Source organism: Thunnus maccoyii, chromosome 5 (assembly GCF_910596095.1).
Source record: "Thunnus maccoyii chromosome 5, fThuMac1.1, whole genome shotgun sequence".
NCBI lineage: Eukaryota > Metazoa > Chordata > Actinopteri > Scombriformes > Scombridae > Thunnus > Thunnus maccoyii.
The window spans coordinates 4,110,074-4,124,842 of NC_056537.1; the positions used below are offsets into that span (position 1 = coordinate 4,110,074).

Genomic DNA, 14,769 nt, shown 5'->3' on the forward strand with positions numbered 1-14,769 from the left:
TGAATATAAGCTTCACAGAGACTTTTAAATGACTGTGTGGACACACTGTGGATTTTGGCCTCCATCACTTCCATTAAAAGCACATTTGAAGGATCTTTTAATATCCAGTATGAACAGGAGGAATGATTACAGCGAGGAAAACCTCTTTCACTGTTCACACGGACACGTGGCTGTTGTTTTAAGACACACTTGAAAAATTGTGAGCCTGTCCTTTAATGTTCTGTCCTTAAATTATGCTCATCTTAATATTTTTTATTTTATCTTCAAGCTAGATAACAATAAAAAAAACAATGTATCATCATTCAATAGTTATGAAATCACAAGAATCCTGTTTGTTAAAAAAAAAAAGTTTTTGTCATCCACAAGTTACACATTAAAACAGTTTATTTTACTTCTGCTAATTTTAAAAATAACTTCTTCCTGTGAATCAAAACCTTTAACTCAACATTGAAACACATTTCAAAAATTAATTAGACTGCTTTTAAAAAAAATGTTAAAAATCTACAAAGGCTTTAAACATTTAAAATAATAATTCATAAAGCTCAATTTCATAAACCTTTACTTATTTAATTGATATGATGAGATTTTGACAACAAACTTCCCAAAAGGTGAACAGTTTCAGAGGATAACAGTTGAAGAAAGTTAAGAAAGTTGTCTTTAGTGAAACTGCCAAACAGCAGGAGGAAAAATTTAAAAGAATTTTATAATAATAGCATTTTACAACATGTTCTTGTTATTGTACGCCTTACCTTTGTTATTTGTTTTTGTAAGAATCACATTGTTCTGTGTTCTGTATTTGAAGTGAACTTACAGGATCTCCAGGTTGTGCAGCCCGTCAAAACATCTTGGCCCCAAAGAGCGGATGTGGTTGTCATGGAGATGACTTCAGAAAAGAAAAAGAAAAAAAAAAAATACTGTGTCAGTATCCAGACATCCAGTATCTGCCTTTATGTGAGGACCTCCCTGACACGTCAGTGAGTCACACCGCTGCACTGGATGATGTGTCGTTACTTTAGTTTGTTTAGAAGCGTCTTCAAAGACCGAACAGCGTCAAGTCTTCGCTCTCCAGAAAGTGTTTCCATGTCAGGAAGAAGCCACCGAGTGCAGCGGTGTGACGTGCTGACGTGATTTTAATAGTTTTTGGACAACAATAGAGGTCTACGGCACAGAGGAATAAGATATATCAGACTTTGGATACACACACAATACTTGTTAGTAGATCAGTTCATTTTTGGTTTGGATCCAAACATGAGATTTGTTGACAATAAGAAAAAAAATATAGAAAATCGGCAACTTTATCCTTTAATCCTGCACAGGATATAAGCAGGTTTATAAAAGTCCACTACATCTCTGTTAGAAGCATCATCTGCCTAAAAACTAAGCAGAAATAAACTACATGAACAAACAGACCTCGAGCACCAGCAGCATTTGAAGTTACTCACAGCACCAGGACGTTACATACGTCTGAACCAGAGTTACTCACAGCGCCACCAGCTGGCGGAGGGCGGCGAAGGCTCGGTCGGGGACGTGTCTGATGTTGTTGAGGGCGAGGGTCAGAGCCTGAAGCTGCGTCAGGTCGCTCAGAGCAACAACAGGAACCGCCGTCAGGACGTTGTCGTCCAGCCACAGGTGACGCAGCGACGAGAGGCCTTTAAAGGAGGCGGCCGGCAGACGAGAGATGAAGTTTGCATCCAGACGCCTGGCAGGGAGGAGAAAAAGATGATGAAACACTGGCGAGCTCTGTGGGGAGGTTTAAAGGTGCATTATGTAAGAATTATGTATGAATTTCAGTGTAAAACATCCAAAAATGATCTGAAATTATCAACAGAATGAGAAGAAACAGTTTTGACATTATGGCAGAGATATCTACTGAGCTTAGCATGCTAACCGGCTAGCCTCGGTCCGTCCTGTCTCATAATTCCACCTCATGTACCTCAATAATAATGAGTCACTGTGGTGTCTAGTCTGCCCTCAGTCTAACATGAGAGGATGAAGAATTAGCACTTCCTCTTCTAGGTTAGATTTATTCAAGCAAACATTGGCTCAGTGTTAGCACTGAATTGATATTTGCTAACATACTTAGCCTTAGTCCTAGTTACCTAGTTTGTTAGCTAACAGAGCACTTGATTTGGTGCCCCAATTTTCTGGTGATATATAGTCACATGTAGATTTGTTGCAGGAACCATCTTTTTCCTCACATGTTACAAACAGAGAGAATCACATACTCGGTATTTATTCACACTGACCTCCCTGTGATGACACGATCGTGTACTTCAGACATTTTCTCACAGCACCTCGTCTACTGAGTGAGTAGAGCCACAACTCGCTCCTTTCCTCAGAGGAAATCTCTGGAACACATTTGCTCGTCGCTTGTTTCTCTCAGAACACACCAGATACACTCAGACTGAACCGTGTGTCTTATTAAACGCAGAGACAGGAGCAAATCCAGGAGGTCTGGAGGACAATAAGAACAGCTGGAGATCGACTCTGAGACGCACCAAAATATTTGTGTCCAAAAACACAGACTGCGAAAATATTCCAGCTATTAAACCTGCAAAGAAAAAAATTCTCTTTGAAGTTTTCTCTGAGCATCTTGAGCAGTAAAGGCCGGTTGAATGAAGTTCAGTGTCTGAAATCATGATCCAGACAGAGATTGTGTTTGTTACCACAACACAATTTGGCAAAATATGAAGCCTGGAAGGAACCATAGAGGAAAAAATAACTAATTTATACTCTCGATTTAATAATTCCTGCTCTCGATTTTATAATTCCTGCTCTCGGTTTAATTCGCCCTCATGCTTTAGTACATCCATGGTTGCGGAGCGCTTCCTGGTTGTAACTGACATTACAGAGGAAATGTCTTCTTCGTCGCTTTCTTTAAACTTCCGGCTGACTGAATACGTTTGGTACCCTCTACAGGGCAACAGGCAAAATAGTTAAATCAATTCCAGAGCACACATTCATTTTTTCTTTAGTTTAGTGATATATAAACATAATTCCTAGGAGACAGACTGGCTTTGCATGACATAAAGCAGTCACGTTTCTAGAAGTGAGTCAAATTTACTTAATTATAACTTTGAACGATAACAATTTTAAGGACTCGACATCATATTTAAACGACGTGTCAACATGGATGTTTTTTTTCGTTTTGTGAGGCAGGTCGTATGAACATGAACAGCAGCTGTGTGACTGAGAGGAGCCTCGATCAGGGAGGTCCTCACATTCTTTGGCTGCATGGTAGTAATTTCTGGTGTTGACATGCGCTGACAAAGGGTCCTGGCACGACCACAAACAGGCAGCTGCACGTGGCCAAAGCCCGACTCCTCCACCCTCCATCTCCACCCTTCTTCTGCTTTTATGTGTGAAGTAGAGATTGGCACTTGGGAACAACAGAGAGGTGTTAACGGTTGGTTTCGGCGGTTAAAAAGAAAACGTCTGGTTTAGACTCAGAGGAGGGTGGATCAGGTAAACATGCTCACGCTCCCAGTGCACCTCAGACCTCGGAGGGAAGCTCAGTTACACCCCATCGTCCATCATCATAGAGCTGAAGTTTCTGTATCAGCAATCTTTTTGTTGAGATTTATAGTTTGGATTGGATTATATACCAGCACAACTCTAGACTGTCCTCACATGGCATAGGTCGTGTCAGTAAATGCCTCAAAAATCTGTTTACATTGGTCAAGGGATGTACCAGTCACAGAGATATCAAAGGAGAGAATATTACAGCCTACAGTAGGTGATGTTACACTGTCAGCTGAAACACAACCATATGATACTGGACAGAGAGCTGCAGAAACACCCTGAGGCAGCTGTTTACACAAACTATCAAAAAAACCTCTCAGGAAACCGACAGAAAATTCATGAACAGGAATGATAACAGCAAGAAAACCCTTTTTATTGTCCATACGGACACTTGACTATTGTTTTACAGTTTTTTTCTATTGCTAACACATTAAAATGACACCTAAAGCACAATTATTGAACACTGAACACTCAGAGAGTAAAACTTCAACTCAAGTCTCTAAAACTCTAAACACATTTGCTGCTTTGGACCCAGTTTGCATTTCAACATGGCCCTTTTTTTTTGCAACACACTGCACACAGCTCTCTACATAAGACAGAGGAATCTGACATAAAGTCATTTGTTTGCCATTCAAAGTGACACACCCACAGACAAATTGGCCAATACACCTGCCACCTGGCCAAACACCTAATTACTCAATTGTTGACTCATCAATCAGGATGTAAGCACAGGTATATAAAGACCACAGGTGAGCACCAACAACAACGATGGAAGCCAACATAGCAGTGAGAAGAAGAGGTAGAGGGAGGGTGAGAGGGGGGAGGAAGAGTGAGAGGTAGAGGAGGAGGACAAGGACAAAGAAGAGGACAAAGAAGAAGACAACTTTGGGCAATGTTAGTTGACCATGTTATCAACTATGGATTGACAATGAGAGAGGCTGGGTAGAGAGTCTGACCCAACTTGAGCAAACATTTAGACTTGAACAAAAGTACCAACTATCATTCATTCTATATAATTAAGGACTCTACAAATCCTACTGTATACATCAGTTGTTGTGTGACACCTATTAACTTCATGAATGGCTGCCATGTCATACAATCTATCTGTACAGGAATCTTGCACAATCTACTCTGGAAAATAAAGAAACTTCTTTAGGCTGCACTGATGAATCACTTTTTTTTGGTTTTTCTAAAGAACTGAGACAAAGACATAATGGTGGAAGGATTCGAATGTTCAATGAGGCACAGGAAGCAGCAATAATCAACTCGGTTTTGGCAAATAATGCAATTAGAGTCTGAGAGATTCAAAGCCACATCATAAAGGAGAACACAATTTTCAACAACATCTGGTGAGTCAGCCTGTCCACATTGTCCCGTATTCTCCATCGAAAACCAAGAGCACATGAAGCAGCTTTACAGGGAGCCTTTTCAGAGAAATTCTGAAAGAATCAAAGATCTGAGACATGAATATGTGGATGTAAGTACAAGATTGACTACAGTACACTGCACACAGTACAGCATCCCCCCCCCTCCCCTCCCCCCCCCCCCCCCCCCCCCCCCCCCGTGTACTGGACTACACCATATTAGCTGATTTTTTTGTTTGTTTGTTTTCAGAAAGTACTGGAAATGGATGCTAATGTGATCCAACATAAGTTTCTTGTCATTGATGAGACTTCAACCTCACAAAGACCAGGAGAAGAGGAAGGAACATCATTGGTCACAGAGCCAATTTAGATGTTCCACAATGTGTGCCGCCATCACACATAAGTCCTGTGGTGGTCCTCCACCACCATGTCAACCTCGGTCCATACAGCACAGCCCACATACTCCCATTTATGGACAGACTGCACAACATTTTGATACTTGTGGTATCAAAATACCACAGGTATCAAAATTTTTCCTCCACAACAAATCAGTGCAACATATGCACAGCACATACAGTATGAACAAAAAATGCTAACCCTAACCCCAACCCTAACCTTAACCCTAACCCCAACCCTAACCTTAACCCATAACCCTAACCTTAACTCCTAACCCTAACCCCTAACCTTAACCCCTAACCCTTAACCCCAACCCCAATCCTAACCTTAACCCATAACCCTAACCTTAACCCCTAACCTTAACCCCTAACCCTAATCTTAACCCCTAACCCTAACCTTAACCCCTAACCCCAACCCTAACCTTAACCCATAACCCTAACCCCAAACCCTAACCCCAATCCTAACCTTAACCCATAACCCTAACCTTAACTCCTAACTCTAACCCCAAACCTAACCTTAACCCATAACCCTAACCCCAAACCCTAACCCCAATCCTAACCTTAACCCATAACCCTAACCTTAACTCCTAACCCTAACTCCTAACCTTAACCCCTAACCCCAATCCTAACCCTAACCCCAACCCTAACCTTAACCCATAACCCTAACCTTAACTCCTAACCCTAACCCCTAACCCCAAACCCTAACCCCAATCCTAACCTTAACCCATAACCCTAACCTTAACTCCTAACCCTAATCTTAACCCATAACCCTAACCTTAACTCCTAACCCTAACCCCTAACCCTAACCCCAATCCTAACCCTAACCCCAAACCCTAACCCCAATCCTAACCTTAACCCATAACCCTAACCTTAACTCCTAACCCTAACCCCTAACCCTAACCCCTAACCCCTAACCTTAACCCCTAACCCTAACCTTAACTCCTAACCCTAACCCCAATCCTAACCCTAACCCCAATCCTAACCTTAACCCATAACCCTAACCTTAACTCCTAACCCTAATCCCTAACCCTAACCTTAACCCCTAACCTTAACCCCTAACCCCAATCCTAACCTTAACCCATAACCCTAACCTTAACTCCTAACCCTAATCCCTAACCCTAACCTTAACCCCTAATCCCTAACCTTAACCTTAACCCCTAACCTTAACCCCTAACCCCAATCCTAACCTTAACCTTAACCCTAACTCTAATCCCTAACCCTAACCTTAACCCCTAACCCTAACCCCTAACCCCAATCCTAACCTTAACCCATAACCCTAACCTTAACTCCTAACCCTAACTCCTAACCTTAACCCCTAACCCCAATCCTAACCCTAACCCCAACCCTAACCTTAACCCATAACCCTAACCTTAACTCCTAACCCTAATCCCTAACCCCAAACCCTAACCCCAATCCTAACCTTAACCCATAACCCTAACCTTAACTCCTAACCCTAACCTTAACCCATAACCCTAACCTTAACTCCTAACCCTAACCCTAACCCCAATCCTAACCCTAACCCCAAACCCTAACCCCAATCCTAACCTTAACCCATAACCCTAACCTTAACTCCTAACCCTAACCCCTAACCCTAACCTTAACCCCTAACCCCTAACCTTAACCCCTAACCCTAACCTTAACTCCTAACCCTAACCCCAATCCTAACCCTAACCCTAACCCCAATCCTAACCTTAACCCATAACCCTAACCTTAACTCCTAACCCTAATCCCTAACCCTAACCTTAACCCCTAACCCCTAACCTTAACCCCTAACCCCAATCCTAACCTTAACCCATAACCCTAACCTTAACTCCTAACCCTAATCCCTAACCCTAACCTTAACCCCTAACCCCTAACCTTAACCCCTAACCCCAATCCTAACCTTAATCCATAACCCTAACCTTAACCCCTAACCTTAACCCCTAACCCTAACCTTAACCCTAACTCTAATCCCTAACCCTAACCTTAACCCCTAACCCTAACTCCTAAGCCTAACCTCTAACCTTAACCCCTGACCCTAATCCCTAACCTTAACCCCTAACCCTAACCTTAACCCCTAACCCTAACCCTAACCCCTAACCCTGACCTTAACCCCTAATCCTAACCCTATCCCTAACTCCTAACCCTAACCCTAACCTTAACCCTATCCCCTAACCCTAACCTTAACCCTAACCCCTAACCCTAACCCATAGCATATGGATGACACAGAGCAGCACAGATATGTTGTAAAATGGGACAATGTCAACTTCCATCATGCAGCCTCAATACCTTCCACCCTTCTCTCCATTTCCAGAGTTATTTTCGGCATGGCGGTGGAAGGTGTATGACTGCCTCTTCTGCAAGCAATGGAGGAGGCATGTGATGATATTGATGTGCTTTCCAGGGCTGGATACGACACTCAAGTTACTTCTTCCCTCAGTGTCTAGCCAGGGACAATATTGCCTGTGATGTTGATGAGGTGCTTTGGCCAGACTCAGCTGGGCAGTGAGATGCAGCCTAAGTATTTTTCTTTCCTCTGGTTTTTTTTATTTTGTAATTATTTTTCTGTATATCTTTTCCCTCAAAGTTTTCTGTATTTGATAGAGAGCATATTTTTTGTTGATTCTGTATGTGCTGTCCATATGTTGCACTGATTTGTTGTGGAGAAAAATAAAAAGGTTTTGTTTCAACTGTATATTTGTGCTTCTGCACATAAAAAGATGAAAGTGCTTTTGATTGGTTGGTTAGGACAAAACTCTGGTAATATGAATGAAGTGTGTGCCATTTAGTGCAAAAGTTTGATTTTGTGTTTATGTAGTTTTTAGTTTTAGTTTTAAGTGTTTATGTAGTTTTTAATGTAGTGCTTTATTTTGCTGGATATACGAGGTGTTTTGCACTTTGGGTGTGTGGTTTTGTGATTAAGTGTTTTGAGAAAATGAGCCATGTTTCAAAAAATGTGTGTTAGCAATTGCAAAAGACTGTAAGCTATGTGACGTGACTCACAGAGAGCGCAGGTTCCTCAGGTTCTCGAATGCTTCGGAGGGAACTCTCTTTAGATGATTATTCTGCAGCGTTCTGCGTGAAGAGAGAGAGAGGAAAAATCACAAATAATACTCACAAATATGAGACCATTTCTGTATTGTTTGATGACAATAAAGCTGAACATTAAACTGATCAAACTAACTGATTTCAAGGTGTTTCTTTTGCACTTTCAGATAAAATTACTGGTTAAAAAAAGTTTGGCTTTTTTCAGGATTTATTTCAGGAGAAGTTAGTTCATTGATCTCTTGAAATACAGTTTACTGATTCAGTATGTAAATTAAGTTTTTGCTATAATCATTAATCAAATCCTGAAAAAATGTTGTCTTTCCTGAAATGTTGTTGTTTTGCATCTCAGGGCCTCTGTACCCATCAAATCACATGACTGTGATGTGTTGAAGCTCACATGTCTGCGCATCACTGTGGGTTCAGAAATCAGTCTCTCCTCATCACGAGAAAATAGTTTTAATCCTCTTCTCATTATTACAAGATATTTTTTATGTTATTATGACTTTTTTTTATAATTACTGCACAACAATGTATTCATTTGTTACAAGAAACTGTTCTTCTTGTATTTTGTTGCATCACTTAACTTTTTCTCTTATTTCACAAAATCATCAAAACAAGATCTTCTGTTGTGATCATGTAATATGTTGTATGTTGTTAAAAAAACAAAATATATTATATGCATGTTTATATGTTTATAATATAAAATATAGTTTTTCCTGCTGGCAGTAATATTCTGCTGGTCTTACTGAGCAGTGTCTAAAAATAAGGGTTATTTTTACTGGCATAAAACAAAATGCATCAGCTCATATGTTTAGATCACAGCGATCAATGACACGTTATTTTAATAAAGGAAACAGACACCAGTTTATCACTTGGAAACACTTATGTCAAGTGTTGCCTGGAACTATTTACTTTACTATTTTATTAAAATCGGGGAGATTTTCATTAAGTTTTAATAGTATGATCTGTGTTTCTAGCACTGCTGCACTAATGCAATCTAAAAGAAAGACACTTCATATTACTGTAAATCACATGATGTATGTACATAATATGTAGAAGAAAAGCAGCACATACAGCTCTCTGAGACCGATGAGACCTGTAAAAGCATCTTTGGGGATTTCTGTCAAGTTGTTTCCTGCCAGCCAGCTGCAGAGAGAAACAGGAAACAGAATTAATGGACTTCAATTAAGGTGAAAAGAAACAACCTGAATGCATTTGAGTTCGCTCAAATTGTTGAATGAATCTCAGTCAGAAGAAAAGCAGCAGCAGGAGGACAGAACTCCAAACTAATATCCTTGATCCATAAAACACACAGAGTTTCATTTAAACGTGTTTAGTGTTTCTGGCTGTGTGTCCGATCTGTCAGTTCATCTGTTCACCCACATCCATCCCTCAGTTTGATTATCTGCTCTGCTTTGGTTCCACTCCATGTATTTACAAGCTGAATCCCACCAGTCAGCAAACTGAAGATCAGGACAATGTTCTCATCGCCTTCAGATAATGAGAATGTTGACCAAAGTCATCTGGTTTCCTGTTTTCACTGTCTATTCATCTGTCTTTATATTTGATCCATTCATCATTTAGTCTATAAATGTCTGAACAGAGTGAAAACGTTCCCAGAGCTCAAAGTTTTGTCTTCAAATTGCTTCTACATAAACCAAAACATTCAATTCACAGTGATAGAAAACAGAGAAAAGCAGAAAATCTGAGGCATTAAAGAAACTGGAATATTTGTGTTTGATAAATAACTTAAATTATTAATCAGTTTCTAAAATTTCTGTCAGTTAATTTTCTGTCGATCGACTAAACAACTGAACTGCAACACTTTGATATGTACAGCAGGGTAAGGTTGGGTAAAGTGGGACAGTTTTTGGCAAATTGTGCTTTCCTGTGTGTTCAGACTGAATGCAAAGCTTAGATGCGACACAATTAGATTCAACGTTAATGCAAAGATACAAATTGACGTAAATACGTGTCCACGTGAGTTGAAAATGAAATGAAATGAAATGAAATTTCAACTTGAGCGACAAGTTGCCATACAACAAACAAGTTCTCTAAATTAAATGACCAAATATGTCGTTTGATCATGCACACTAATCTGGCGCCCCTGACAGCAGTAATTGGGAAGACAACGTAATTTGTCTGGACCTTCCAAAACCATTATAGATCACTAGTAAACAATAACAATGTTTCATGATGTGACAACGCTGTGGTTCAGGTCTGGTTAGGTTTAGGGAAAGATCATGGCTTGGGTTAATATGATCACTTTGTTAAGGCTAGAGAAACATGTGGTGTGGGTGAAAGTTACTACTTCCTTAAAGTTAGGTGACCTTCGCTGTCATGGCTACAATGATAACCAAAGGGTTAAAGTTAGGACCTGTTGTGTCATTTTTCTCAGGAGAAAAGTCTCTATATAACCGTATATAACCACATCTCTGGTGAATTCTGATTTCAGTGAGAGGCTGAACTGAACACAAACACACAGACATGGTCGGTGCATCCGTTGCTAGCTAGCTTACAGCTAATGTTCAGTTGTTATTTTGGGTGAAGAAACACAAATGGTCCAGCAGTCAAATACGCATCAGTGACACAAGGCAAAAACAGAAAATATAAATTTTCCCCATTTTAGTTTCTGAGAACACAGGACAAGTGATTGTTCATTACATTTTTATCCTGAGCTGGAAGGAGTTAAAAACAATAGAAAGTTTTAGTATATAGTTATAATTTAATTTTTTATTTCCACATTGGGTGAAGGTTTTGAAGGCAGTATGACTTTAGGCACATATAAGTCACTAAAATCAACACTGACATTAGCAACACAAGATGTTTATTTTTTCAGTTTCATTCCAGAGGATATCAGAATCTGTTTCACGTGGTTTTAGAGGGCAGATGAGTCTCAGCTTCATGTCTGCAAACATCAAACTTGCAGACAGAACCCAGGGTTTAGTTGTCAACAGTTAACTGCAAATTCGTCCAAACCTGGCCTCTGTCCTGCTGATCTTTAGGTCATTCATACTTTTATATTAGCACATATTGATTATTGTAAATGTATTGTAATTTGCTGTTTGCAGGGTTTAAAGCCCCCCCCCCCCCTCCAAAAAAATCTCACACCTTCAGTTTAAAGAGGACATAGTCTGCACATTTCCAGATCTATATTTATATTCTGGGGCTCTACTGGAATATCTTTGCATGATTTACAGTTAAAAACTCCTTATTTATCTTATACTGGCCCTTTATGCAGCCCCTTAGTTCAGCCTCTGTCTGAAACAGGCCGTTTTAGCTCCTGTCTCTTTAAGTGTCCCCTCTTGATGAGCCCACTCTGTTCTCATTGGTCAGCTTCAGGAAGCTTCCTCCAGCTCTGGAGGTTATGTAAACAAACAGGGATAGTCAGATTTCACTTCTTTTTCGGAAACCTTTCAAATACATCCTTACATGTTCGAGCTGAAATCCAATCTGAAATATGACGGTGGACAGTGTGAACAACACATGGAAAAACCAAGGCTACTGAACAGACGGCCATTGATGGGCATGCACAACAATCTGACGTCAGCTCATTGGCAAGGTAGAGAAAAACGTTGCAAATGAAGCGTTCAGAGCAGGTTGAAGCCCTGACATTTGATTTGCAGGGAGCATTTCTACTTGGAACTTTGACCATCTTTAACATCCAACATCATGACAGTATATAAATAATAGAAAATCACAAAAAGCATAATATGGCCAATAAAACAGCTGCTCAACACAATCTCATCAGTTCTGACTTCTTCACTGGTTTAAAATCAGTTTGACAGTTGATTTGAAGATTTTACTGGTCACTTGATGGACTAGCTCAAAGTTAAATATCTGAATTGTTGCTCCTGTACAAGTCAGATCCTCCATCAGAAACCTGCTGGCTGTTCCTCAGTCCTGGTTCAGGACGAAAGAGGACCTGTTTTTTACAGTCTGGATCTCCCTGCATGAGAATCTGAGATGACATCTTATTATTAATGTCACCTCTGTGTTTTACACTTTAGTTCTAACATGTTTGCCTGTTTCACTCTTTTATTTTATTTTTTTTCACGTTAAGTATTTATTTCTTTGACAACCCCTCCGCTCCAGCCACTAGGTGTCCCTGTGTCCTTTGTTTTGCAGGAGTCGGGTCTCGGGGTGGAGGGTCGTCATCACCTTCATGGTGTGGTTTTTCCATACAAAGCTCACCGCCACTTCCCCACTAGAGGAGCTTATAAATTCGTCTGGTCTCTCATCTTTGTCACAGTTGGGCTGTGACAAATAGGGGCTCGTCCTGTCCTCGTTGACCCGGTTCAGGTTTGTTTAGCGCTGTTGGTTCTGTTGCTATAGGCTTTGTAGTAGTTGGCTTGATGGGTAGAAACCGAGATTTAATTAATGAAACCAATGATCAGTGGAATGTGTTTGTATTGTCGGTGTGAGGTCGGAGATCGGTTGTAGCCTAGTAGGCTGTGCGTCTCATTTTTGTGAATGAGTTGCGCAATCTGGTTGTTTGGGAGACATTGATGAGTGTGGTAAGTAGGCTGTTTTGCTGTTTTGGGTTAATATAAGCAGCTGTACTGAAGTCGCTGATTTGTTCTGAGGGGTGTGTGGTATGTGGCGGAGAAGAGAGCTTATCCCTATCTGAACCAGCTGTTTGACAAAGTCCTCACCACTGATGATGGAAAGAGTGCTGCAAATGGTTGCTTGCTGCAGGACAAACTCTTGGTGAGGAAATGGTTGCCGCATGAGGAAAACTTTGCTTGTAATCCCATTTTTCAGATTGTTGTTCCTTCCAAATTTCATAGTGAGGTGTTGAGGACTTCTCATGATCAGTCAGGATGTTTGGGAGACCGTAAGACGTATGATTACATTTTGCGATCTTCTGGCTTTGTGTAAAGAGTGATGTGTACAGTGTGACAGCCCTCTTGACTTCCTGTTTGGGCTGTTCTTCCCTCTGAGGAGCGAAGCAGTAAGTGCATCATTGATTATCACCTGTGCCTGTTGCTCATCAGCTATATAAGCTGGTGGATTCAGTCAGTTTCTCTCTCTTTCCCTGGGCGAATGGCTTGTTGTTTCGGTTAGGCTTTTTCTTGCTTTTATATTCTTTGTTCACTACACTTCACTGTACACTCATTCAAACACTCAGAACACTACTGATTTTGCTGATTTATGTACTTTATATTGCCATTGGTTAACTTATATTTTGTTAAATAAATCTTTAGATAAAAGTCATGTGCTGTCCTCTCCTCTTTGTCCTCCCCTCGAGCCAGACTGTGGGGGCTCGTCCAGCATGCTCGCGTCTCTGATACAACTGATTCTGTGGCACGTGGTAATCCCAGACATCTTGACTCAAATCCCTCTCTGGGGGTGGCAGCTTTGGAGGAGGAGAAAGCTGTAATGGCCTAAGGAGTATTGCAACCTTGCTTCAAAAAGTCGGAAGCCTTGGGTAACATGCATGTGTTGTTGGGTCATTTGGATATGTCTCAACATAAACAGTTGACTGACATCGTTGACAGTTATCAGCCTTTGTTTTCGGATACTCTGTCTCACATGTGCTTGATTGAACATGATATTGATATTGGTGATACTCAACTCATTTAACAGTATTTCTATCGGACATCTCCTGAAAAACAATAAATATTAGATTGTCACAAAGTTAATGTGGTTAAAACGCCAGATACCTACCTGCTACCTAGAATGGAAGATTGTGTAGATCAAGTCGTGGCAGCAAAATATGTAAGCAAGTTTGACCTCCTGAAAGGGTACTTGCAAGTTCTACTTTCTAAACGAACAAAAGAGATTTGCTTGCTCATTACTCCATCTGGTCTCTATGGTTATACTGTTATGCCATTTGGGTTGTGTAATGCACCCACAATGTTCCAGAGACTCATGAATAAGATTGTTTCTGGTTTGCAAGGTTGTGCAGTATATCTAGATGATGTTGTTATCTATAGTGACACATGGGAGGAGCACCTCGGCAGAATAAAGGCATTGTTTGAAAGGCTGGTTTAGGCACGTTTAACGGTTTAACTCAGCTAGATGAGAGTTTGCTATAGCCACTGTTACATATCTGAGTTAAAGACTTAATGTGCTTCCTTTGTGTGGCTGGTTACAACCGTAACTTTTGTGCTAACTTTTCCTCTGTTGTGGCTTTTCTTACAGACCTGCTTAAAGCTGAGGCTAAATTCATTTGGTCTCCTGAATGTCAGAATACATTTGACAAGGTTAAGACGTTGTTGTGCTTGGCACCAGTACCTGCTGCTCCTCGGTTAGTGGAACCACTCCAGCTACAAGTTGATGCCAGTAATATTGGTGCTGGTGCTGTTTTGATGCAAGCAGATGTAAATGGTGTAGTTAGAACTATCAGCTACTTTTCCAAAAAGTTTAAATCTTATCAATTACACTATTCTGTGATAGAGAAAGAGGCTCTGGCGTTTGACTGGCCCCTCCAACATTTTGACATGTATGTTGGTTCA

General features: G+C 40.6%; 1 protein-coding gene across 1 annotated transcript in view; it reads right to left on the bottom strand.

Moving 5' to 3' along the window:
• The window catches only part of LOC121897079 (leucine-rich repeat-containing G-protein coupled receptor 5-like), a 37,939-nt gene that overhangs the window by 13,975 nt on the left and 9,195 nt on the right, over nt 1–14,769 (bottom strand). Inside the window, exons 3-6 of the mRNA XM_042411363.1 lie at nt 9,383–9,454; nt 8,264–8,335; nt 1,484–1,699; nt 812–883 (exon numbers count right to left, since the gene is read on the bottom strand). Coding sequence (XP_042267297.1) covers nt 812–883; nt 1,484–1,699; nt 8,264–8,335; nt 9,383–9,454 — 432 coding nt within the window. The remainder of the gene's footprint in view (nt 1–811; nt 884–1,483; nt 1,700–8,263; nt 8,336–9,382; nt 9,455–14,769) is intronic.